At 35.1% G+C, this 26,441-nt stretch overlaps 1 protein-coding gene across 4 annotated transcripts in view; it reads right to left on the minus strand.

The window, feature by feature from the left end:
• PAPOLA (poly(A) polymerase alpha) overlaps window positions 1-26,441 on the minus strand; it is a 54,789-nt gene that overhangs the window by 26,425 nt on the left and 1,923 nt on the right. For all 4 annotated transcript variants that reach the window (XM_087818348.1, XM_087818339.1, XM_087818337.1 and 1 more), the window contains exons 2-12: window positions 14,107-14,280; window positions 13,689-13,755; window positions 12,524-12,605; window positions 10,578-10,687; window positions 10,067-10,120; window positions 7,575-7,686; window positions 6,810-6,899; window positions 6,581-6,719; window positions 4,776-4,848; window positions 3,312-3,432; window positions 2,288-2,372 (exon numbers count right to left, since the gene is read on the minus strand). In XM_087818348.1, coding sequence (XP_087674474.1) covers window positions 2,288-2,372; window positions 3,312-3,432; window positions 4,776-4,848; window positions 6,581-6,719; window positions 6,810-6,899; window positions 7,575-7,686; window positions 10,067-10,120; window positions 10,578-10,687; window positions 12,524-12,605; window positions 13,689-13,755; window positions 14,107-14,280 — 1,107 coding nt within the window. The remainder of the gene's footprint in view (window positions 1-2,287; window positions 2,373-3,311; window positions 3,433-4,775; window positions 4,849-6,580; window positions 6,720-6,809; window positions 6,900-7,574; window positions 7,687-10,066; window positions 10,121-10,577; window positions 10,688-12,523; window positions 12,606-13,688; window positions 13,756-14,106; window positions 14,281-26,441) is intronic.

A 26,441-nucleotide genomic window follows, 5' to 3' on the forward strand; every position in this document is an offset into this window, starting at 1 on the left:
AATTTATTTTATTATTATTTAAGTGTCAATTTGAGTAACCCTCAAGGAAAAACATAAAAAATACATTTTTAGGACTATTTAAAATTTCACAATGCAATGTTGCCCCTTTCACAAGGAACACTGATCTCTTCAGGAAGATGATTTTTGTCTTAAAAAGCCAGACAAAATTTCCTCCATGGTTCTCTCCCTTCCAAGTATGGCAAGCAGATATATTACACAACTTAAAATCTTAGACATAACAAATATTTGCAGGATACACCTCAAATAAAGTTTAACCAATTTTGACTCAAGGGAATTTCAATTCAGTTGTATAGCCAATCTTTGGAGTATTTCATATATGTTAAAAGAAAAATTCAAGCCCTCGCTGGTGTGGCTCAGTTGGTTGGAGCTTCGTCCTGTGCACTGGAAGGTCGAGGGTTCCATTCCTGGTCAGGGCACATGCCTAGGTTGCAGGTTTGGTCCCCACTTGGGGCATGCAGGAGGCAACCAATCAATGTGTCTCTCCCACATCGATGTTTCTCTCTCCCTTCCTCCCTCTCTAAAAAAAGAAAAAGAGAGATTCAAATCTGTAAATACCTCTAAAGTCTAATCAAAAGTATTTACTAGAAATGTGAGGAAAATTTTTGAATACAACTTAGTATAGATAAAATTAGCCCATCATTGTCAAGTCTTCAAATCTGTTTTCCAAAGACTCAGCTGAAATTTCAATTTTCCCGATAGAATTTCCTCTATTTGTTGCTATATCCTCACATCTAATTATGTTTAAAGTCATTGTGATAACCTAAAATGACTGATTCAAAAGAATTCAGTAAAGATAGTGATCTATAATCTTTTAATCAGTCCATTGAGAGCTGACAGGTGCTATTTGGCATAGACTGAAAGACAGCCTAAAAGTTTTAAAAGAAAACTATTAAGCAAGCTTTAGAAACCTTCCAAGTTCTAGTAATACAAATTTATTCAAATGAGTAACACTACCAAGCTTCGTTCAATTTCAACCATCTTTCCTACAGTGTAGAAAGACATTTCAGCACTCTCAGGAACTCTGTTTGACTCACCTCCTCCCATGAGGAAATGAGATGGGAAAAGCACAAATCTAGCTACACCTCAGGCTCGGGGACTAGATGCTGACCCTTTTCTACAAAACCAGTTTCTCATTCTCCACACAAGTAATGACGTACTTACTCTATTATGCAGTTTTTAAAGTATCGGAACATGTATGTTCATTAGCTTAAATGTTCAAAAGTACTCCCTCAACACTAGTTCAAATAAAAAACAAAAATTATCTGCCAAATGGAAAAGCACAACTTATGGGGAGTAAGTAATAAACAAGAACATTCAGTGTTATGCTATTAACTGTTTACTGACAAGGTAGTGCTCCCAGAACACAACATTAAGCTGGCTCCATCACTGCTTTTTCATGCAAAAGATACAGAAACAAAACACAGAGACATCATGAAGGTCATCATTCTTGTTTTTAATTGGGGAAATAGCATAAAGCAATCTTGCTTAGATTATTACAAAACACAATCCACAAGATCAAATGGTCAGGAAAGTTTCAAGCATTAAAGGAAAAAATTTAAGTGGGACTTTGGCAAGTTTTCAGCTCAGGGCAAATAAAAGTGCAAGTCCATTTTTTTAAAAGTAAGATTTATTATAACTTACAATTTTCATCAAAAGCAACACAATCAGGCTTTTAACCTGTACTAAGGTGTTAAACCATTATATTAAAACCATTAGTAAAAACTATTACCCCACCTTAGATTCCAAAAAAAATATTTGTAGAAATATTTGAAGGGGCTTTATTAGCATTAGGGGGAAACTGTAGGCCAATTGTATGCTCTAACTATTGAAAACATTTGACTATATATTGACACTTTATTAGCTTTGCCTATGTTATAGAGAATCTTAATGATGTTTCCAGAAATAGCTGAAAATACTTAGTTTTTTAATAGAGAATATTAACTACAAATTTTAAGAGTTCACTCCTTTGCCGAGGTACACAGATTGTGAGATTTGGTAAGGACTAACATATGCCTACAAACTGATGTTGCTACAAATGTAGGAGTTTGGTTACAAAAGGCAGCAAAACTGTAGGGGCTATACTTTGCTTGGACGGATAAAAAAAATAAGAGGTTTAACTAAAAATAGTGCACCCTTTGTGACAGGAAAGTTCTATAGAAAATGTTAAAGGAAAATTCAAAACTACATTCATCTAGCAAGAAGAGATTTCACATATGCAACCATTATTTAAGAGAGCAACATGTCCGACATGCCTTAAAATACATACTTGTACTTTTGAAAGAAGTTTGGAGCTTCAAAAAGCTTGGACCACTCTCCCTTACTCAGCAAAATTTCATCTGTGATAGCAAGACCTAAATTAAAAACATATTAAAATGTTTGCATGGTTTGGTCTAACAATCTAGTTTTAAAGTTCTTAAACATACCACATGCGTTCACTACAACCCTAAAATAATTTTAACAAAAAGCAATTTTAGTCTATGACTTTAGAGCATAAAGATTCTTACACACATACACACTTTTCAAAAAGCTGGAGGAATTTTTGAGCCGTGTCTGGTAAATTAGCATTACTCTAAAATGCCATGTTCACAGAATAACTCTGCAAGAACTGAAGCACTGTAGTTACCCAAGGAATCTTCCCCAAAAGCTTTGCTTCTTGTCTTTCTAAAAACATGCTTCCTGCTGGTTCTAAAAGGATAGCAGTATCTTCCCATAAGGAGCCTTTTCAGACTACAGAAAAGAATTTTACACTCTGAGTTTGAAGCTGGTAGTCGTACAACTAATTCTACTTCCTAAACTGGTGTCAGTCAAATCAAGCAATCCTTTCCGGTAATTTCCCTCAAAGACTGGCAATAGCTATACTTTCAAACAAACAGTACTACTGAGATTCAGAAAAGTTTAGAGGTTCTTCCAAAATAATGGGCAGTTCGAACCCAATCCTGCTCAAAGTTTTCAAAGAACATAGCCTGGTAAAAACATCTCATGTCACGATATCATTTAAAATTTTACATGGCAATAGTATGGCACTAAACCAACTCCAAAAAGCCCTGCTAACGATATGGCTTTAAATATTGGTTAATCTTCCTATATAATCAAAAATAAATTGCCTAAAAGGAATTAAACTAAGTTTTTCTAATCAATTCACAAATATATACTATAATCAATCAATAAAAAACACCAGAATCCACCTTGGTGACTGCTTTCTTCGATTTAAATTGTCTACCCACTGCCTGGGTCTGCAATGGCTACATAAACCCTCTGTGTTAAAGGAGAGCATAAGGATAACCACTTACCTTGCTTAAACTCCTCAACCATGACCATCCGTGTTGAAACGGACACATTGTACGTGGAGTTCTGCTGTGGGTATGCTGGTGTAATTATAGGCATAAGATGGTACCTATCACTGGGGTTTACCTACATACAACAACAGCCAATCAGTTTCTTCAAGTACACATGCAACAGATACTTGGACTTTTTACCCCTTGTTAAACTGAACCAATGATTAAATTTTATTTCATTCATAGCTGGAGTTGAGAAAGAAAAACCATGTAAGGAAACATTGTTTTTATAGAAATTCTTTGTAGAATCAGGATTTGGTCTAAACTAATGGTTTGTTTCAATCATTTGGGCATGACTATTTTGGCAACCTTACTCTACAGAAACAGTGTGCCTGCTGAGCAAAAAAAGATTCTACTTAAACAGCTATTGATGTTTAGTTTTTCTTTTTCCAACAACAGAAACGGGGATGCACACACAATTACACTTTTCAGAAATGTCATACTCCAATATTCTGTGTAAAACAAATTTTAAACAAGATGAAAACTTATGTTTTAATATACCCTCAACATATAAAGAATTATGCTTAATTTATTAACAAACGGTGAAACTACATTATCCATGTTGGTGTCATTTTAAGAGATAATGAAATGATTTAATGACTGTTCATCTTAATCCATATACTAAGGATAAGTGGCATATTTTCCATGAAGAAAATTGTAAACTCACATCCCTCCAAAAATGCCTTGGGGTTTGGAAAACTCGAAGATATATAGCTTGATGTAATTAACAGAACTTAAAGCTGACAATATTTTTGATACTGCAATAAGATAGCAAAACAATGTAGGAAAATAGAATTTATAAACCTCTAAAGCCTTATTCAAACCTAAATATTTTACTTATTTAAAAAGTGCATGTTGTTAACATCTAAACTGAGTAAGCAGTAAAGATCGTAACTTCCCAAGGAGCAGAATGGAAGCTCTTTAGTCCAACCTTCCTTTTGTAATCTGACATACCCAAACCAATTTTTATAATTACATCATAGAAATTAAAGTGATATTGCTTAGAAGGTATCTGTCACAGGTAAACATTAAGCAACAGTTTTCCTATAACAACCCAATTTTAACAATACTTAGATCAAATAAAAAATACAGGGATTTTTAGTATCCTTTTATTATTTTTTTTTTAAGCACAAATGCCCACACAACTTTGACTTACAAGGTAGTTCTATATAAAATAAATTAAAATGTTAGTGAACTTGGTATTATAAACTATATACAATTAAATAATAGTTTACAGGGTAGGTACATAATTATGCTTTTCACATCAGAGGACAATTATAGTTGAGGTTATCTAAAAGAAAGGGTAATACGAACATGTCCACTCATAGGTAAAAGGATGGAAAGTGTCCCTGAAGTTTATGCAGATGACTTTTGTTATTGCACAGTGTGAATTTGTAGGGGAAAAAATAATACACTAACCCTTGGGTCCCATACAGGCAAATTAAGATTGCATTCTTCAGGCTGTTTCAATAGCACTGGATTTGGCCATTCCCTGTTTAAAAAGATTGTAGCACTTGATAAGACTTGGATATTACCATCTAAACGAATTTTGTTAAACATACAGCATTGTGAATGTGATCCTTCTTCATTCATTTTGCCCTCTTGGTATATATAATCTTTTATTCCTGTTGATGTTAAACTACTTGAAACACTTTTGCTCTATGAAATTAACTTAAACCACTTGGTAGCTTTCTCAGACTCAAGCCACACATCGTATCTGCCCCTCAAAGAACTGATAAAGCACTATTTAAATTAAAAAGTACTACCCCAGGACATCTGATATGTTTACCTCAACCCAGAACAGGATAAATCCCTCTTGAAAGACAAAAATCCTGTCTTTATACTAGCTCATTCCAAAGATAACAAAGAATGAAAAACTTAACTCATTATAGGCAAAGTATGAATAATTATAAAAAAGGATTAGAAAACTTTTTCTCTACCTCATGACTTAAAGGTTATGAGTATGTGTGATAAAACTTTGTGATGTGAACACATTATTTTCAAGATGCAGCCTATGTGTCAGCAACTCCAGTCCCTTATGGAATAGATTAAAAACTGGAAAACATTTCTCATCCTTAATGTCAAGGTTAACACCTTTAAAACAGTATTTGCTATGTATGTGTAGCATTAAGAAAAATTCTGACATTCCTTAGCCATCCTCATCAAACTTGATTATATATAATTAAGTACTATCAAATCCATAAAGAACAGAGGATGTCTTAAAAAGTGTGGTACAGCCCGGCCAGTGCTGCTCAGAGACTGAGTGTCTACCCATGAACCAGGAAGTCACGGTTTGATTCCCGGTCAGGGCATGTGCCTGGGTTTTAGGCTCGATCCCCAGTAGGGGCCTGCAGGAGGCAGCCAATCGATGTTTCTCGCTCGCTCTCTCTCCCCCTCTCCCTTCCTCTCTCTGAAATCAACAAGGACTTTTTTTTTTTTTAAAAAAGTGTGGCACAGCTCTACATTATCAACTGTATCAAAAAAACTCGACTTCTATTAAATAACTAGAAAAGACTTTTTTTTCTAGAGGGAGGAGGTATAGGAGTTGGCAGGAACAGGGAGCGAAGACAAATCTCTAAAATCAATTTTATTAAAACCAAAAACCCTAAGCTTTTGGGCCAAAACAACTAATACAAAATGGCAATAACCTTTTATCTTTTCTTAAAAGAAATGTGAACATGCTGAAATGGGGGAGTGGAAAAAAAAATCTCTCCAGGGTTATTGACTAATCTCAAAGTGATGGTCAATTAATTGCCTTTTTTCAAGCACTTAGTTATTCTTAAAAGCTTTTTATATACGTTTGCATCTTAATATTTTAAATGGGCAACTGAAAGCAAAAAACAATCACAAGAAACTACGGGACTCTAGATTTAGAAGAATTCGAAGAGTAAAAGGTGGTATACATAAGTTTATCCTAAGTAGCTGATATCTGAGCCTATCAACTCACTAAACTTTACAGACATTAAAATTCAATTTATTTACAGGGTAAGTTTACGCAAGAGGTACAAAGAGCAACTGCCTTACTATCCTGGGAAAGCTAGGGAAAAGGAATGGAATTAAGTTTGCCATTTTATATACAACATGATCTTCCCCCCAAGACTACCTAAATGGCTACATCATGAACTAAAATTTGAATCTGAAACAAACTGCAGAAATGTCATAGAAATAAGACTAAACTTCAGTGTCTACAATCAATTTTATTTTAATATAATCTAAACACATACCATTTAGAAAATACCAAGAAAAATTTATGTACAAGAGTTGATGCTATTGCATTTGGATAAAGCTGGCAAGTTCTTGCTACTAGCATAGCCCAGGAAACACCACCGAGGAAACCTAATATATTGGAATAGATGTTGTGGCCTGTTGATAAGGGAAAAGCAAAAAGAAAAGTTAGTGTTGAACAAAAGTTTAAATAGTTTTAATAAGCTAGCCAACAAATTCTGAACTCACGTTTGGCCCACAGTTTGATAGCTCTCAGAGTTAACCTGAAGTTGTCAATGTTTGGTACTAGGTGTAAAATTTCATCGGTTACCCTGCAACCTGATTAATGGGAGTGAAAAAACAGAACATTAAATCATCAAAAATTTAATGATAATATTTCTTTTAAATTTTCTGAGATTAATGTCAAACTTAAAAACTTTATTGGCAGAATCAGTAATGTTAATTCAATAAAAAGGCAAATTAAAAACTCTAAAACTTTGATCTCCTATCATAAGCACTACCCTCGACCAAAGAATCTGAACTGTAATCTGCCTCATCTCAAACTTTCAGACCATAATTGAAACTTCTTCCAGTCCATATCTGAGGAAGGTTTGATCGACTTAAATTGCCAATGATTGTTCTTCAAGAGCATGGCAAAAAGCAATGCTAATACAAAGTGTTCAAAAGCAATCTTTTAAACACAACAGTTGAAAACATTACAAAGGACTTCAGGGTCAAAATTAATTAGGGTTACATAGTAAAACCCAAATCAATAGCAATAGAGTACCAATGTCAGACAGTCTTTAAATGTCCCAAGAAATAGAAAGTAAAAAGTGAAAGATGAGTACAATAAATTACCAAATACCTTCTACAGTCTAACAAATGAGGTACATTCAACCTGAATAACTATGGATAAACAATGTCCCTATAAAAGGCTTCATTATAAAACCTGACTTTAAACTATTTCATATTTGACAAAAACTGCTATGCAAAAGGAAGTAGGCTTTCACATACCGTTAAGACTTCTTATGCATCTTATATCTAAATTTTTAAGCAGACTGTCATCTCGTAAGTCCAAGTCTTCTGGAATAGTCTGCAGTGCTAATCTTGCAAATAAAATATCAATCTAAAACAAAAACAAAACTCAACATTCTGTATCTGTCAAACTAAGTTATTTCTTTAAAAAAAACACTTAGTGCTCCTTAAAGCCAGGATCTTCTCATCAATTATGAATATGACAATGCCTCCAAAAGTCCAAACAGTGTTAATTCACACCACCAGTATTTTGATCAGATGTTAAAACATGGTAATATGAAACAAAACTTGCATAAATACCTACCTGTCATTTTAATCACACTAAGTTTGATTTACTGAGTTTACTAAATGCATCTACTGGATTTACTAAGTTTGCTAAATTCATATACTGGTTTTCTTAAAATTAACTGTTTAGTTCTCCATCTCCATGAACTATAAAACGATTAAGCACTAAAAGGTACACAAATATAAGGCTATTTCTTTATATTTAGCCCAAATACACCTTTTAGTAAAAAAGTACCACCTTATATTTAAGAACTTACATATCTATACTATTATAGTATGTTTCTCCAACTTAGTTTGACTAAGAAAACAAAAACAAATGCTAATTTTGAAGGCTTCTAGAATACAAGTGACATTTTGTTTCTTTTTCAAAAAAAGGTTGGCATGCAAAGAAACTTAGCACAGATTTGTTCATTATTTCCTGAGGGTATGATTTCATGCTTCCAGAACTTTGGATGCTGCTCAAAACAAGCCTTTTATAAGATCACTTCAAATACAAGTATTTTAAGAGCTTATTGTGAAAAATCATTCACATGTACCTATACGGGATAGAAAAAACTGTACATAGACAAATAGTACTTGTGGTGCAGCGTAAGTTTTCCAATAAAACAGATTCCAAAGCCCCAATTTAGACAGAAATAAAGATTACAGGCTCACAAAAATATTAACTCAGAAAGCATTTCAGTGATGACACTGACATTTAATAAAGTTATTTTGCAAATGTTGAAATGGAAAAACATTCCCTAAAATAATATTTTATACATAATGAATAAATAGGAAACACATTAAATAGTTCAAGTAACCATCTGACTTTCACCTCCATCCTGAAAAGTGTACACAACTGAATTGAGTCTCCCATACAAAAAAGTCTCCCCTTTGTTGGTAATGTTCTTTTTGGGAAACAGGGCATCACCTTACAGTACAGAAGGTTTATATTCATTTAAACATTAAGAGTAAATCAAAACTACCTCAACTTGACAATTCTTTACTGAACTTCACATTTTATGTCTACTTATTAAGGTTAGTCATTTGACTTTTCATAGATTGAGTTGGGCATCTTACGCAGCAATGATCAAAACCGCCTCTTTTTGCAAAACAATGAGGTATTATTCTTCAAGTTTCCAAAATTTTATAATCTGCACTATATTACTATCAGTGACTTTTCAGCCCCGTTATGTACGGGAGAAGTAACATAATAACTAAAGTTGCTTCACTGTCAGCTTTGTTTCAATTACTCTCAGGACACGCTGGAAGCGGGGGGAGCACAGCATCTCAAGAATTTGAGCTGATATATCTCCCCTATCAAAAAGTAGTTCAGCATTCATAATACCAGGTCATAATTTTCACTCAATTTCTTAAATATTTAATTTTTTAAAAATATGTTATTGATTTTTAGAGAGATGAAGGGAGACGGAGAGAGAAAAATCAGTTGGCCGCCTTTTCACCACCACCTGCTGGGGATCAAGCTGGAAACTTAGGTTTGTGCCCTGACTGGGAGTTAAACCAGAAACCTCTGGGTGTATGGGACCATGGGACGACACTCAACCAACTGAGCCATACTGGCCAGGGCAAATATTTAATTTAAATGAAATTAAGGCAAGTTCTATTTGCAAAAATATATTGTATTGTCTTAATGAGACTGGACGTATACAAAACCTAGATATGGAAAAACTACCAAGTAAACGGTTTTGTAGCAGCATTTCATTATCGGTTTCATTACTTCTCACTACACTCTTTTAAAGACTAAAAATGGTATTCTACAAAGCACAAGCAGGCAATTCTATTAAAAAACAAAAACAAAACCTTTAAGCCCTGGCTGGTGTGGCTTGTGGTTAGAGCATCAGCCTGCTCACAAAAGGGTCACGGGTTCAATTCCTAGTAAAGGGCATGTACTTGGGTTGCAGGTTCGATCCCCAGCCCTGGTCAGGGTGCATGTGGGAGTCAACCAATAGATGTGTCTCTCTCACATCGATGTTTCTCTTTCCCTTTCTCTTCCCCCTCCCCTTTCTCCCCCCCCCCCCGTAAAATCAATGGAAAAAATGTTCTCAGGTGAGGATTAACAACAAAAACCCTGAATTCCTATTAATATCACACCAATTCACCAATTATAAAGCTTTAAAATAAGTCAAGTTTTTAACCTACATCAATCAAAATTACACATAGCAAAAACTATCTGAACTACACCTTACCTCTATCCCATCAAAACACAGTTTGATAACTGGCACAAATGCCTCTTCAACAGCCTGTAAGAAAATCAAACAAGTTCAAAGTCTTGCAAATCACATATCAGACCTACACTAATTTTAGTACTTTTAAATGAATGTGATACTTGAAATTGTTTTGAAATAATTTAGCATAATGTCTGACACAGACCAGGTTGTCAGCAACTAGCTTTAACACACTGAATTCTTGAATCAGATAAGCCTAAGTTCAAATCCTTGATTTCTACCACTCAGATATCTTATCATGGCCAAAATGCACAATATATTGTTTGCCTTATTTCCTACTTTGTACATAAAATTACAGATTTATGATTTTAGGCTTATTGTAAAGAATAAAATGCAAGTATACATGGTAGGCACTTAAAAGAGTTTCGAAAATTTTAAGAGTTCAGCAAATGATGTCAATACCATAAAATTCACTCAAGTGACTAAATTAATTTTTGTAACTCCTCCCCTTTCACCCCGAACATTTACGCACTCTTAAATCTTTTACTTCTTCCTGTAATTTCAACTTATCATAGAATGAGGTGAAAAAGTCACTTCGATCAACATGTCTTGGTGCAACACACAACGCATCAATATCGGCACCTAGAAAAGATTAAGCCTGTCAGCCATTAATTACTATTACGAGAAAATTATTTTGCATCTTGTCGTGGCAGTATTTGACGTTGAGAATCTGTTAACATTATACTAGTAAACCTCTAAAAATGTACCCTGCCCCTTAAAGAAAATTACCAGTCAGTAAAGGAATAATATGATTCTAATTAATGGGACACGTTTTTCCTGCGGCATCCTCTAGCTGCAGTGGCCCAAGTGAACTGGGAGGCAAAGAAAGGTGACTAAGATAGGACTTTTATGGTGAAAAGAAAGAATTATTTAAGAACAGGCCCAGCATCTTGATGTCATTAGTCATACACATGTCCATTAGTGAAACAAAGAAACAGTTTTCTTCTATACATTACGTGACTGGTGCTTATAGGCTCCTGCCTATCCCCTAAATGGGACGTATAGGATAAACATAGAGAAGGATTATTGGTAAGAATTCAATGAGGCAGACCAGGGTAAGGACTGTTATTAACTTAGTGTTTGATAGCAGGCCAGCACTGAGTACATAGGGAGAACAAAAAAAGATGATTAAAATCAGTAATTGGGATCATAATAGGGAGAGATAAATGTGGAATTAGGTCAACACAGTCATTTTCCTAAAAGACTCAACAGCTGAGGCACTACCATGAAGGCTGTTATTTAGCATATTCATGAAGCCGAAGAGCACACAGTACACAACTGGAAAAAAGTAGTGGGAAATGGGGAGAAGGAAGGATACCAGAACAGAGCACACACATATAACATTGGCAGATAACTTTTAACATAGAGGCCAGTGGTTAACGGTTGAAAAGTACAGCATAAGAATGCCCAAGAAGAATCCTAGTTCTGCTGAAGTGGCTGGGTGAAACTTCACGTTTTATTGCTTCTTTAAGTCTCAGACTTGTATGTATTACATGAGAATGAGAGTACTGAGGAATAAATAAGATAATGAAGACCAAAAACATATTAGCTCCAGGCTTAGCAAAAAGAAAAGGCTTAACCTTTATCCAATGAAAGGGAACTTTAGTTCCCGGCAAGGAGTGGGTCCTGCTGGCCGAATTTAAATGCTGACGGAATTTAAATGCTGTCTTTTAAAGGTTAAATACTCAGAAACCTAAGCATATACGTTCTTTTTTACAGGCAAAAGGAAAGAAACTGTTAGTTGTACAGTTGATCCTGGAAAATATATGGAGTTTGTATGATGCTGTCTTTTAAATGCCGTCTTTTAAAGGTTAATAAGTGTTCTCTGCCATAACATTTTTATTGTGTATTTATCTGCACAGAGGAAAATACTACTAGTGTCAATAAGAAAATATTGACAGTGATTGTCAATTGAATGGCTGCAGATAAACTTTTTTTTTTGATTTCTTGCTTAACTGTATTTTACAACTGTAATAAAAGTATGGGGAAAGAAAATCCATAGGTGTTTTTAAAAGCCTTAATTCGTATTTGTTCTGACTTCCAGACTGATATTCTTCAAGTACAAGAAATGGCATAGAGAGCAGCACTGTTCAAAAGAGCCCTCTGATGGGGAAAATGTTCTATATCTGCACTTTCCAGTACAGTAGCCACTATCCACACGTGGCTATTCAACATTTAAAATGTGGCTACTTCTACTGAGGAACTGAATTTTAAATTTTACTTAATACTGCATGGGACAGTGCAGGTATAGAAGGCATCGTTTATTTCTTTCTCCTCACCAATTTAAGTCTCCCTGAAGTATTCTCTTGAATGCAAATTTAAGCTTTATGATATACCACAAGCACATGAGATGGATATATTATAATTTCAAGAACTAAAAACAGTATTCCTTCTCAAAATAATTAAAACAATATTTACCTTTTGTGTGTACTCCTAACCTGTAAGATCCAAAAGTAAAAATTTTTCCTCCAACATTTTCAATTACAGATTGTGGAAGATTCTGTTGAAACAAACAGAAAATGGTTATTTTCCCAGTAGAGCACAAAGAAAATTATTTCAAATGACAGTATTTTTTTTTTTAAAGACTTCAGTGCAAATTTATATAGAGGGTAAACAAACTTATAGGCCCTACAAAATACCACGCCTTCACAGATCAGCCTAATTTGAAATGCAAGCAACATTCAACTTTTGAGTGCTCTTTGGTGAAGGACCTTTACTATTTAGAATTTTGCCACATTTCTGAAAAGTGCTTTAAAGACGACTGTGGTCGAGATTATGTGATTACACTAGAGCAATGAGATTTTACTCATGACAAAGATGCTGCATAAATCATTGCTTAAAAGACTATATTATATTCAGTGATTATACCAAATACTCCATAATACATTAGAGTATAATTTTACCACATCAAAGAGACTGACTTTGAGGCCAATACTGTTCCATAATGGTTTAGTTTTTTAGATTTCCAAGACTTTGGTGGGATGATTCTGAACAGAACTAAACTTGCTGATGGTTTCTTACAATAGAAACACCAGAAATAGGAGAAAGAAAAGCATTTAAAATCATCTTTTTTCAAGTGGGTCAAATGAATTCTACACACAATTCTAAGAATACATTCCCTTTACCAGGAGCCCAGTGATGGATTCATCAGCTGTGTGTATGATCTTTCATAATTAAGTATTAGAAACTCAGGAAATGTCAAAATATTCAGTTTGAGAATCTAATACCTGCAAACCTAAAAAATGCTCATTGTTGTAGGATTACTTAAAAAGTAACAAGACACTCAAATATTTAACACACATTTTTAAAGCACCTTCCCAGAGAAATATCTACTATTTCAGAAAGTATATAAGGAAGTCAGTTTTTAGTTTTGAAATGTTGCAATCAAAAAATACTTATAAAAAATAAAATTTAAATGAAAAAAAATTACTGAATTCAGTTGCTTCTCCTGCTTTCAAAATAACTAGAAACAAAATATAAATTCTGTTATCAAAACTAAATCTACTCAAGCAAGAACAGGTTACATAAGACAACTGCTATGCTTAGCTGGCAAATTATTTCATATACAAAGGAGTTACCTTACCTTGCTTTCACTGATTTCTCGTATCCACTCTTTTACCAGATTATTTAATTTTCCCAAAATTAAAATCCTGTTAATAGAGCAAATATCAATTAAGTTGTTTGTTATTCCGAATCATTACTGATTAAAATGCAGAAGTTTTCAATAGGTGGCGTTCTAAATTTTGAACAGTTTTAAGTTATCAGAAAGGAAGTATGCAGTTAGCTATGTGAAGGCATTCCCCTTCCTCCTGACAATTCTATACTATAATAACCAAAGTCTCAAAAATCAAAATTAAGGGAATGGAGCTCTGTAGAAAAAGTTGTCTCTAAATATCACTCTTGTCTGAAACACATACTTGGAAGAATAACTATGACTTTCAGAATTGAGAATGCCTCAAAATTACTTTATGTTAAGAAATTACAAATTTTTGGATATTTACCTGCGCTGCAGTTCCTCTTCCTCTTCAAAAACCCCATAGGGCTTCAGAGTCTCAATTAGTTTCTGTGTAAGCAGGCAGTCAGTCTCCTTGGGGGATGCTAAGCTGATAGGAGAGGTAATGCCATAGTGCTTCTGTGGCGGTTGTGTTTGCTGTGATCCCTGCGTTGTAACTGGACTACAAATGAAATTGGATAAAATTACTGCCAAAAAATTTCTACAATTTGAACCAAATTGGCATGACTAGAAAAATGCTTTAGTAAGATGCATTTCTAAACATAGTTGGATCCCTGCCATACCCCAACACACTTTACTTTCAAAAGACTTTACTTGCCTTACAGTTTACTTGCCTTAAAATAAAAGTAACCAAAAGTGAACAAATGAAAACAGTATTTCTCCTCTTACTCCAAGGAGTTTCACTTTGTCACTACCTAAATATCTAAAACTGTAAGAATCCGTATCAAATACACTGCTAAAAAAAAAAAAAAAAAAAAAAGTAAATCTAGACTAGAAGTAAACTGAGAAATTCTACTTCTTAAAAAGGAGTCAAGCCCGGCCGGGCGGTTGAGCGTCGACCTAGGATCCAGGCGATCGGGGTACGATTCCCAGTCAGGGCACATGCTGAGGCTGCTGGCTGGATCCCCAGTTGGGGGCGACAGGAGGCAGCCGATCAATGACTCTCTCATCATTGATGTTTCTGTCTCTCTCTCTCCCTCTCCTTTCCTCTGTCTGAAATCAATAAAGACTTAAAAAAAAAAAAAAAAAAAGTAAAGCCCAGCCGCAGTGGCACAGTTGGTTGCATCCTGTGCACCAAAGAGTTGAGGGTAAGATTTGCCTGCTGGTGTGCAGAAAGTAACAAATAAAAACAGATCTCTCTCTCTCCCCCTTCTCTCAGCATGTCCTCGGGTATTACACTGTTATACAGTTATTTCTGAAGCAATGCCAAACATGCTACAAAAGCACTATTTAACAATACAGGAGACTCCCCAAGTGGAACTAACATCTGGCTCACAATGAATAAAACTCAGTGATGAACAGGACATATAACATAAACATAACTTGGGGCGGAAGAACTGTATTCACACTTCAACAATGATGCTAACCTAAAAGTTTTTCCATTTTAGAAGAAATGCAGATTTTTACAACAGGATTTTAATATAGCATGCTTTAAATGCTTAATAAATTAATTTGACTCAATTATTTTTGGGTAAAAACAATTCTCATTATTTTACCCACCCCGTTTTAATAATTAACTTTGTATCTGAATGGACAAGGACTCTAAAGATTAGTAGTACAACTATTATTTAAAAACTAACAAGTTGAATAACACAAAACCAGGTAGGGGCTAAGGGAAGAACCTAACATCTGGATCAGTTATTTCTCCCAATTATACTCCTTAGCAGATAAAGTGTTTGTTTTACACACATATACACTTTTAAGTTCTAAATACACATTTCTTTTTAAAATTAAAGTACAATAACCTACTTAAGCAGTAACAGGCCAAATCCAAGAACCCTAGGCAAATAAGTCCCCATAATACATTTACTACCTATCCACTGGGTTCTAGTTGATACTGTGACTATTGGCCTCTGATTTGTATTTTGTCTTCTGAAAATCAACAAAGACCTAAGAACGCCAGGAAACCCATACTGCTTGTTGCTAATTAGGCCGTGGGCTGTGTATCATCTAATCAATGTTTCCTGATCTAGTCAGCAATTGTCTCAATTTTAACATAGATTTTACAGTAACATTTACTAAGTAAATATCAGATTTATTATCTCTTGCAGCAGTTAATTCATGTCAGATCACGTCCTCCTACTCCTTTAATCTAAATTGCATAGCTTTTACAAGGTTATGATGTTAATTCACAGAGCTGGGGATCCACATGAGCACCAACCACTACTGAAGACTATCTTAAATTAATGCTCTGCTTTTCAAATTTATGTAACATCTCCTAGGATTAAAATATACAAAATTAACTTAAGTTTAAGGGCATTCATAATGTCTTGGTTTATACACATTTTCATTAACCAACAAAGAGTTACCAGGTTCTGTAAAACTGAAATCAAAAAGGTGGCCTTCGCCCAGCCGGGTGTGGCCCAGCGGTTGAGCATCATCAGCCTAGGATCCAGGAGATCACAGTTCGATTCCTGGTCAGGGCATATGCCTGGGTTGTGGATTCGATTCCCAGATTCCCAGATCCCCAGTCGGGGCGTGCAGAGGCAATTGATGACTCTCTCTCATCACTGATGTTTCTGTCTCTGTCTCTGTCTCTCTCTCTCTCAATCTCTCTCTCTCCTATCCTTTCTCTGAAATCAATAAAGACATATTTTTTTTTAAAAAAGGATGGCCCTCAAAACCAGTCATTTCATAATCCTTCTTTACACCATACTCTAAGATTTCAGAGAAATTAGGTATTAAATGTAAAAAAGTACACTTACCACATATCCTAATTACATTCTCTTGTTGTTCACTGGTTCATGAGATTCTCCAAGTAAACTACAGCCCCTCATTACTATCCCAGGGTTATGAATAGTTTTATAAATAATTTTAATTTGATCAAAGCCAAAAATGAAAACAAGTATAAAGTTCATTCTAGACAGAACTGGTTCAAGCAAGGAGAGCTTTCAAGTCAAGTGTAAACTGAATTCATGTTTTCTAAATTTCAAGCAATAAACCTCTACTGGATAGTCTGTTGTTTTTATAAGTAATATGCACTCATTTCCCTTTTGAAGGGGTTCATTACCAGTTGAGTTTTGATCATCAACAACACGAGTACCCATTCTCTATGGGATTAAAATTCCTCACTTATCTTTCCCATTTTTTTCTTTTTCACTGCCATACAAAAAACAATGGTTGGAAAGCCTGTCTACTTCAACTGTATTACCAGAATAGTAGGATATAGACTCGAATTTCTAAATTCACACCAAGTTTGTTCACTCTAATTTGAAAAACAGATGTTGATGTCTATATTAGTTTCCACACTAACATTTTGATGGAAGAGGGCTCAGTGTTTTCAGAATCCTTCTCTCCCTTAGAACATTTAGAACACAGGATATTTTCTTTACTGTATTTAAACAAGTTCACACAGGACACATGCCCATATTTCCTTTTAACTTTTTAAAAAATTATTTTAACAACATTCTATGTAACAATTCCATTCCAACTATTCCAGTTCTGATGCTTGGCATTTTGGTCCCACTCCATCCTTCTAGTGCTTTGCCATGCCAGTCCATATCCATACTGCCACCAAGCATATCTTCCTAAAACACAGCTTCCTAACAAACCTCCATGACTTCTGGTAATGGCATTCAAAACTCAGTCTACAAAGTCCCAACCCTGCGGCAATCTCATAAAGTAGTAAGAGAAAAAAAAGCAGGCCTATTTTCTTCTATCAGTTATATCACTCTGGTTTCGCTTCCGCCACTAGTTATATCATTCTTAGTAAGCTGTATCTCTATAGATTTATTTTAGAATTTATTATATCTCTTCTCTAAGTTAGATGGCAAACTAGGAACTTTAAAGCTATGACACATTTGTGACACTAAAGAGTTTTCCAAACAAGAAAGATTTTAAACCAATACTCAAAGAAAGCTCCATCCTTTCCCCGTTATAGGCTGTCCAAGACCTGACTCTAATTAGGATATTTAGGTACTTAGAATAGCAACATTTTTGTACAATTAGCATAAGTAGACTCCTTATTGCAGCTAGATATTTGTTTCAAAAATTTAGGCATCCAGCCCGGCTGGGTGTGGCTCAGTGGTTGAACGTTGACTTAGGATCCAGGCAATCGGGGTTCGATTCCTGGTCAGAGCACATGCCTGCGTTGCGGCTCGACCCCCAGTGAGGGGCGTGCAGGAGGCAGCCGATCAATGACTCTCTAATCATTGATGTTTCTATCTCTCTCCCTCTCCTTTCCTCTCTCTGAAATCAATAAAGATACATTTTTTAAAAATGAAAAATAAAATAAAAAATAAATAAAAACTGATTGGTTTAAAAAAAAATTTAGGCATCGAGCCCTGGCTGATGTTGCTCAATGGTTAGACTGTCGGCCCATACACTGAAGGGTAGCAGGTTTGATTCTCAGTCAAGGCATGTTTGTGGGTTGCAGGTTGGATCCCCAGCGCAGGAGGCAACCAATCTATGTCTCTCTCTCACATTGATGTTTCTTTTGCTCTCTCTCCCCTTTTCCATCCCCCCTTCCACTCTCTCTCTAAACACACACACGCACACACACAAAACAAACAAACAAAATCCCACAATGGAAAAAATATCCTCAGGTGAGGATTAACAAAAAATAAAAAACAAACAAACAAAAAAGGTTTAGGCATCCAAGTTAACCAATATATATACTCTGAAATATTAAGAACTACTTTGGTACAGTAATTACAAAGCTAACTCACAGAGTATAGGTTCCCATGATTTGTGAACTACAGTTTAACAGCCATACATCCAAACAGTCAAAGTATGATCAATTTTTGGATATATTATTACTGATAACTACTCCAAGTCAGTGGAAAAAGTTTAAAATACTCAAATAGTTTTGGTTAGATATAAAATTTAAATTCCAGATGCCATGATATATTTCAAAACACTGAAAAATTATAGATGTTTTTAAATGTTAGAGGAAATGAACACTATTTTCAGAAGCATTTAAGCAGGACACAAATCCCAGAAGCCATACACAAACAGACTTGCCTAAATAAAAATACTCCAACTTTTCTATAGCAAAAGTATATCATAAACAAATGTACGCAAATGATAAGTGAGGAAAATACATGCAACCTCTGCCAAAATAGTAATATTCTAAACACACACACACACACACGCATACACAAAGTTTCACTGCAAATCAGGGAAGCAAATTAAAACAACCATTTTCTGCCAGGTTGGAGAAAAACAAAGTTGATGGATAGCTGATAAAAATTACACACTTATTCTACAGGGGAAATAAATGGTGATGTATGGAGACTTGACTTGGGGTGGTGAACACACAATACAGTGTACAGATGTGTTGTAGAATTGTGCACTTGAAACCCGTGTCATTTTTTTAACCAGTATTACCCAATAAATTCAATAAAAAGGAAGAAATATTTAAAACTTATTATAAACCTCCAATGTCGGCAATGGTGTAAGAAAATGAGTACTCTTACCCATCACAATGGGAGTGAGCTTGGTACATCATTTTAAAAAGCAATCTGGAAGTATTCATCAAAATTAAAAATGCACATATTAATTTTTAAAGTTTATGTCTAACAACTTCACCTCTAGCAAGCTATCATACAGAAATATTAGGACACAGGACTCAAACTAAAGGCTCTGCAGTAAGAAGACATATCCTATTTAATTCATATTCTAATATATAAAATATTACACAAAAAATCCTAATTTCAAGCCACTCTTGGGGTAGGGTACAATGGATTAGAAGACAGGGCAAATATGGATTTGGTCCCCAGAGCCTGCAGAGCAACAATGAACTTGAAATTAGCAGTGTCTATCCCAGGCTTATTTCCTATAGAGGAGGCATGCTTGATATTTGCAAATAAATACCTCTCTTAACTGGTTAATTACAGTACATTCTTATAATGTAATACTATGTGATATAAAAAGAATGAGGTAGGGGAATAAATGGCGATGGAAGGAGATTTGACTTGGGGTGGTGAACACACAATACAATACACAGATGATGTATTGTAAATTGTACACATGAAACCTACGTAATTTTATTAACCGATGCCACCCCAATAAATGCAATAAAAGTTGTTTTTTAAAATAAGGTGGTTATTACGTGTAAGTTGCATGGATAGGTGCCCACACTATCAGGTAAAAAGCCGTAGTATGTAATTATGATAATAGCTACTATCTCCTGGAACATATCCAAGGTAACGTATGGAGCATTTTACATTATCCTCAATTGTTCTAACAACTCTATTAACTGTCTCCATTTCACAGTGAAGAAAGAGAGAAAGTGAAAGGGCTGACATAAATTCACTGAACTAGGGTACCAGGCATCTGGCTACACCCATAACCACAATGTATAGAGGCTCAAGTGTCTCTATACATCTTTCACAATGTAGTCTTATATCTTTAAAAATTATGTGTATGATATCTATATGTGCTTATAGAAACACAAGCAGAAATGAGAAAGTTTCACTTTCTATTTTACAAATTTTTGTTTCAATTTGTTAAATCATTCTTAAAAAACAATCATTAACGTCATACAAAAGCTGAAAATCTTCTAATTCTACTATCCACCATTAAATTAAATTAGTGATAGTAAGGAGGCTAAAATCACCTCCTGACAGGAAGGGTAACCAAACAATATGAAACAATAAGTAGATTTCGGGTTAGCTAAAACCCCAGTTTACGCTAATCAAAACATGTATTTTAAAGTAGTAAAATAAAACAAGATTTTAAAAATGAACTTTTCAGTGCAATGCTCTGTGATTAGAAATAGCAAATAGATGGCACATCATGCTTTATTAATCGATCCAGAAACTGCCAAGGCATCCAAGGTGATCAAACTTCATCAATCCAATTTTCCTAAAATTACCTTTTTCTCATTTAACTTATTTCTGCCAAAAAGAATAGTATAATAAATACTTAGGCTGAAATTACTGAACTCCTAAATATGTATGAAAGACAATGTTAAAATCAGGAATACAAAGACAGCCTCTGTTCTCAGTGACAGTCTCAAATTTGGTCTGGGATTCAGATCCTTAAACAACAGTTAAGTGTAAAGTAAAAGCTTACAATAAATATTACAGAAACAAAAAAATCAATGCTATACAGAAGGAAAAAGTGAAGGAGGTGTGCCCACTAAACGACTGGGAGAGAGGGGGGCAAAGTGCAGTCTAGGCAGATGACTGATAGAGAAGGACAACAAATCACCAATGGTGCTTTCCCAAATAGTAAATGTTTCATACCTTTGTGTCCCAATCTTAACAAAGCTCATACTACTTGATGAATTCCTGCCTCCTCACTGGGCGTCTGGTATATGCTGTGGCCCATGATATTAACAGGGTCAACAGCCTCAAAATATGCAGCTACCAGCCAACACAAAACACTTCATCATTTCTTTGTAGTTTTCGTCAGTCAAGTTAAAACTGAAAGCCTTGCTGGTTTGGCTCAGCGGTTAGAGTGTCAGCCAGAGGACTGAGGGGTCCTGGGTTCGATTGTGGCCAAGGGTGTGTATCTCGGTTGCAGGCTCAGCCCCGGTCCCCAGGCCAGTGTGGGAGGCAACCAACAGATGTTTGTTTCTTCCCCACCCCCCCTCCCCAACTCTCTCTGAAAAGCAATGGAAAAAATATCCTCTGGTGAGGATTTAAAAACAAAAAACTGAAAGCCTGATATTCTCCTTTGGAAGCAATCATATAAATCACAATAACTTATTTAATGTAACAATTCACCACAGTATAAATTGTTGTTTAAAGGCCTTAAACATAATATGCTCGTTCAGATTAAGCAGGAAAAAAGGGCACTAGACAGAAAATAAGGGATCCCTCTAAACGATGTGAATGTGCATTAAATATTAATTCTTAGCAGAAATAGTGCAAATCTCTTTCACGGTAAGTTTAAGATATTTTAATTTTACTAATAGCTTAGAGTCAAGCATATTGCCAAGACAATGTATTTATTTGTTCACTAAGAAATTGTCCCAAGGATGGCTAATTCGCCTGCCATGTGTTGTGTGAGTGGTACTAAAACATTTAGAACCTAATTATAACCTTAAATTTGCATTCCAGGTGGATCATCCAGCCAATATTTAGAAAGCTGCAGCAGAAGTTCAGACACAGATGAACTAATAGTTTATGCTGAAGGGGAATAAATTATGATGAATCCCAAGGCCAAACTTTGGAAATTCAAGGTTAATTATGCAGGGAAAGGGTACTTGTTACTCAATTATCACAATGGCCAGGTTATTTTTCCTTCCTAAGTGCCCTTCCAATTGCCCCTTTGTTCTCTCTCCAGAGGGTCTTCAAATGATATGTATACCTCCCTCATAAGATAAAGTTTGGGAAAAGCAGATATAAAAGGACTTTTAATTTTTAGAAAGACAGACAAATTACTATTTAAGTTACTTCCTCATTAAAGCCTTTTAAGCACGGCTGGCATACCTCAGGGGTTGAGCATAGATCTATGATCCAGGAGATCGTGGTTTGATTCCTGGTGAGGGCACAAGCCCAGGTTGTGGGCTGGATCCCCAGTTGGGGACCTGCAGGAGGCAGCCTACCAATGACTCTCTCATCATTGATGTTTCTCTCTTGTCTCTCTCCCTCTCCCTTCCTATCTCTGAAATCAATAAAGATTTTTTTTTTTTTAAAAAAAGCCTTTTAAGACATACCTTTCCTATCAGTGCCCAATACTTAATACTGACATGATTATCGGTTTACTCATCTTGTACTACTAGAAGTACAAAACCAAACAAATCACAGCTGTATCAATCTGCCAAGAACACTTGAAGGAGATGTAAATAAAGTAGAGAATCTGAAGAAGTATAAAAATATATCAGAAAGGAATACTCAGAAATATATTAATGCACATAGTATTATACAAAATAACTCCAGGAAATACAATTTAGATGTTTCTCATGACCAAAATGACAGGAATATTATTTAACTTCAACTATAAAAACTACCATAAATTCCAAGGAGCTGGCTTCTAGACAAAATATAAAGGAAATATAAATTTGAAAGACAATTCTGTGACAGAAGAGGGAGAAAGTAAAGACTCTGTAAAAAAAGCCTTAAATTTTTTTCTATCTCAAGCTTTAAATTTCCACAGATGAGAATGCTATACAATTCCGTAGACCTGCAACCCAAAGATTAAAAAGTGACAAGCACCTTTCCACAGAAGGCAGTGGTCACAAAATGGGGTAACTGGTAAATTTGTACACGGCTTTAAATAAATAAAACAAGTCACTAAAACACATACTAAGACCTTAGGCTCTATATTATACTATACTTCATTTATATTATATGTACATAATAAATGTTACCAATAAAAATTTTAAGAATCAAATGTTCTACACACACACAAAAACCCCTGATAATGAAAATTAATTCTACTTAAGACATATAAACAGACTCCCACTGAGCTGATCAAACAGCTCCCAGCCAGGTTCACAGGTGAGGTACAGTACTAGATGAGAATGGAACACGGAACCCAGACTGGAATCAAGGCCCAATCTATAACTTAGCACCCTTAATTCTTTGGACAAGTGACTACTTTGAGCCTCAATTTAACCAACTTTAAGGAGAACTAATAATTCCTCCAATGCTGTTATCTTGCTAATTGTAAACTGAGATCGTGCAATTACTTAAAAGGTGCTGAATATTCAAACAATAAACATACAGAATAAAAAACATGCCTCCCACCCCACCAAAAAAATGAGAAATAGCTAAGAATCCAAATGGTCTCATTTTACCCGAAAGTAGCTTTGATAAACTTTCCTAGATGCAAGTGAAGGTGAAACTTAATTGTAATGTTAACTTGAAGGTGGCTTAGTTACCAAGGAATGGAATGCTCTAATGAATCAAACAAACCTTTAAAAAATTATGTTATCGAGCCAGAAGGAGGGAGTCATAGGGGAATAGAACTGAATAGGCTCCCACGTTTACTCAATTCGAATACCCCCCCCAACTTATCCATGAAAAAGTGTGAACTGAAAACATGCACAAGGTAAAATATCACATTTCAAAAGCACAACCAACACGCATTAAGCAGCAAACAATTCATTATAAAATCTCTAAATCCTAAAATCTGAGAATCAAAATCTCTCACTTAGAAGTTATACCCTCCAATGATTATCTAATGCAATTTCACTGACAACAAAAATTTCTTTAAATCATGTCTTTTCCTCCAGACTATGCCAAACAACAACAACAACAAAAACCCACACCCACAAAAAACAAAGAACAAAACCTACCAGAGCTGCTGCACTGATACCACCACTGGAAATAGCAGCCTGGGGCAGTTGTCAGCTGTTACTTATACAGCAACAGTTCTCAAACTTTCTGGTCTTAGGATGCTTTTATAACTCAAAATTTACTGAGGACCCCAAAGAGCTTTTGTTTATATGGATTATGTCTGCCAGTATTTACTGCATTGGAAATTATAGCTGGGAAATTTCTTTAATGTTTATTCATTTAAGTAACAAGAAACCCACTACAAGTTAATATAAATAACTTTTTAAAAAAGTAACTGTTTACCAAAACAAAAATTTAGTTAGAAGCATGGCACTGTTTTACATTTTTGCAAATCTCTTGAATTCTGGCTTAATCAAAGACAGCTGGATTCCCATATTTGCCTCTACATTCAATCCCTCTCACTAAGCTATTTTTGTAGACACATATGAAGAAAACCTGGCATACCATTATAACTGGAAGAGTATTTTATTAATCTTTTCAAATAATTGTGGATATTCTTCTTTGATACCACACCAAAACTCCACAACTGGTAATTTCACTAAGATTATAGTATGAAAGAGGAAACTGGATCAACAAACCCTTTGTACTCTGTTGCATTAAAATCCATTGGTCTATCATGCACTTTGAATATACCTTTTACCCACGTATGATTTTATTACACCACGATTGGTGATTTGGAAAATGTCGGTTGACTGAATTACACATATTTTCCAAATGTTGAGACATTATTATATAGTATCTAAAAAACTATACTGATTAATACTGCCACCAATCAAATTAGAAACATTAAATTGTTGGGAAGCTATCAAGCCCACAATGTCAGAAACAAGCTTTCCAAATTTCTAATTTTTGCTTGAAAGCTCAAATTTTATTACTGGCCACAAATACTGTGTTATTTTCCTTAAAGAGACAGGCTCACTTCATTTTCAAGCAGATGTTAAATAGTCAAGTTCATCACTTCTTTCAGGTAAAAATAGAACTCCATGAGAAAAGCACTAGTTTAGCTCACAAATCAAATACTCATACATGTGTTCTTCTCAAAACAGCCATTCTACATTTTAGATATAGCTTTATGTGTATTTTCCATTTTATCAAAGCATATTTAAAAGACAAACTCCAGGGTCAAGATTGGATAAAATTAAAATTACTGCTTCATCAAAGACTTTTTAAAAACTGTTGTGTGCAGTGAAGTAATAGTGACTACTAGTACAATATGATGCCTCTGCCTTGATGCTTTCTAAGCCATGAGCAGTATTAGCCGTCATTGCTTTTGCAACACTGGTGCTTCAACAGAGTATAAAAACGTATCTCAGTATTGTTGTGGAAATAGTTCGGATTTTACTTACTCCTTGAAAGGATCTCAGGAACTGCCACCCCCCAGGCTTCCATAGATCACACTCTGAGAAACACTGCTACACACAATGTTAGTATCAACCATGTCCCAGTTCCACCAGTGACTGCATGAAATTACTCCAATCCTTTTTTTGTGACAGCCCCACAAATACTTGGGAGAAAAGCTATTGTCTCCCCCAAGTCTTGCTGAATGTAGCTTCCAGTAACTTTCACAATAGCCTAAGAATGTGGCATGAATGCTAGGTTGCTGATACTGATTACTCTCCTTGAAGTCTTTTAAGTGTGATAGCCAGAAACTGAGCTGATGCAAATAATGAAATCAGAATACAGTTTCCATAAGGGCATTATACTCTGTATTAATGCAGTGGTTCTCAACAAAAGGATTTTGCCCCAGAGTACTTATGGCAACATCTAGAGTCTTTTTTGGTTCTCACTACTAGGGAGATGGGAAGATGGAGCTTCTGAAATCTAGCAGGTAGGGAGTGTCAGGGATGCGGTTAAACACTCTACAATACACAGGACAGTTCCAAAATGTGAGAAATTCTATTAACGAATCTCATTACTATAAAAGGTGTTGGAAGCTTTCATCACCATGGCTCTTCAATCATACGAGCCTTTCAAAATCATATATGCAATTATACATGATTTTTAGACAAAATACGGGACATGTTCAGTGTTTTGTAATGACTTGAACTTCAACAATCAATTTTCATTTGGTCCATTCTAACAACTCACCAGTAGTCTATGCCTCAACCCTACCCACCCACCCACCCACCCAAATCTGATAGGACAGACATACCAAAAATTAAAGTGACAGTGAAATCTAATATAGCCTGGAAATCACAATTCAAAACATCAAAGAAACAAAATTAAAGACAGTTGACACCAGAACATGAAAAACAAAGCAAATTAATGAGGGAAAAGGCCTACCTAACCAGGCAGGCTGTGGCCTTTTCTTGCATACTTAGGGTTAAAAATGAGAGGGACAGCTAATGAAAAACTGGCCATACTGTTCACATTTCAAAAAACACTGGAAAGGCAATATCCCTGTGTAAAT

This window comes from Miniopterus natalensis, chromosome 1 (genome assembly GCF_054644295.1).
Source record: "Miniopterus natalensis isolate mMinNat1 chromosome 1, mMinNat1.hap1, whole genome shotgun sequence".
NCBI classification, from domain to species: domain Eukaryota; kingdom Metazoa; phylum Chordata; class Mammalia; order Chiroptera; family Miniopteridae; genus Miniopterus; species Miniopterus natalensis.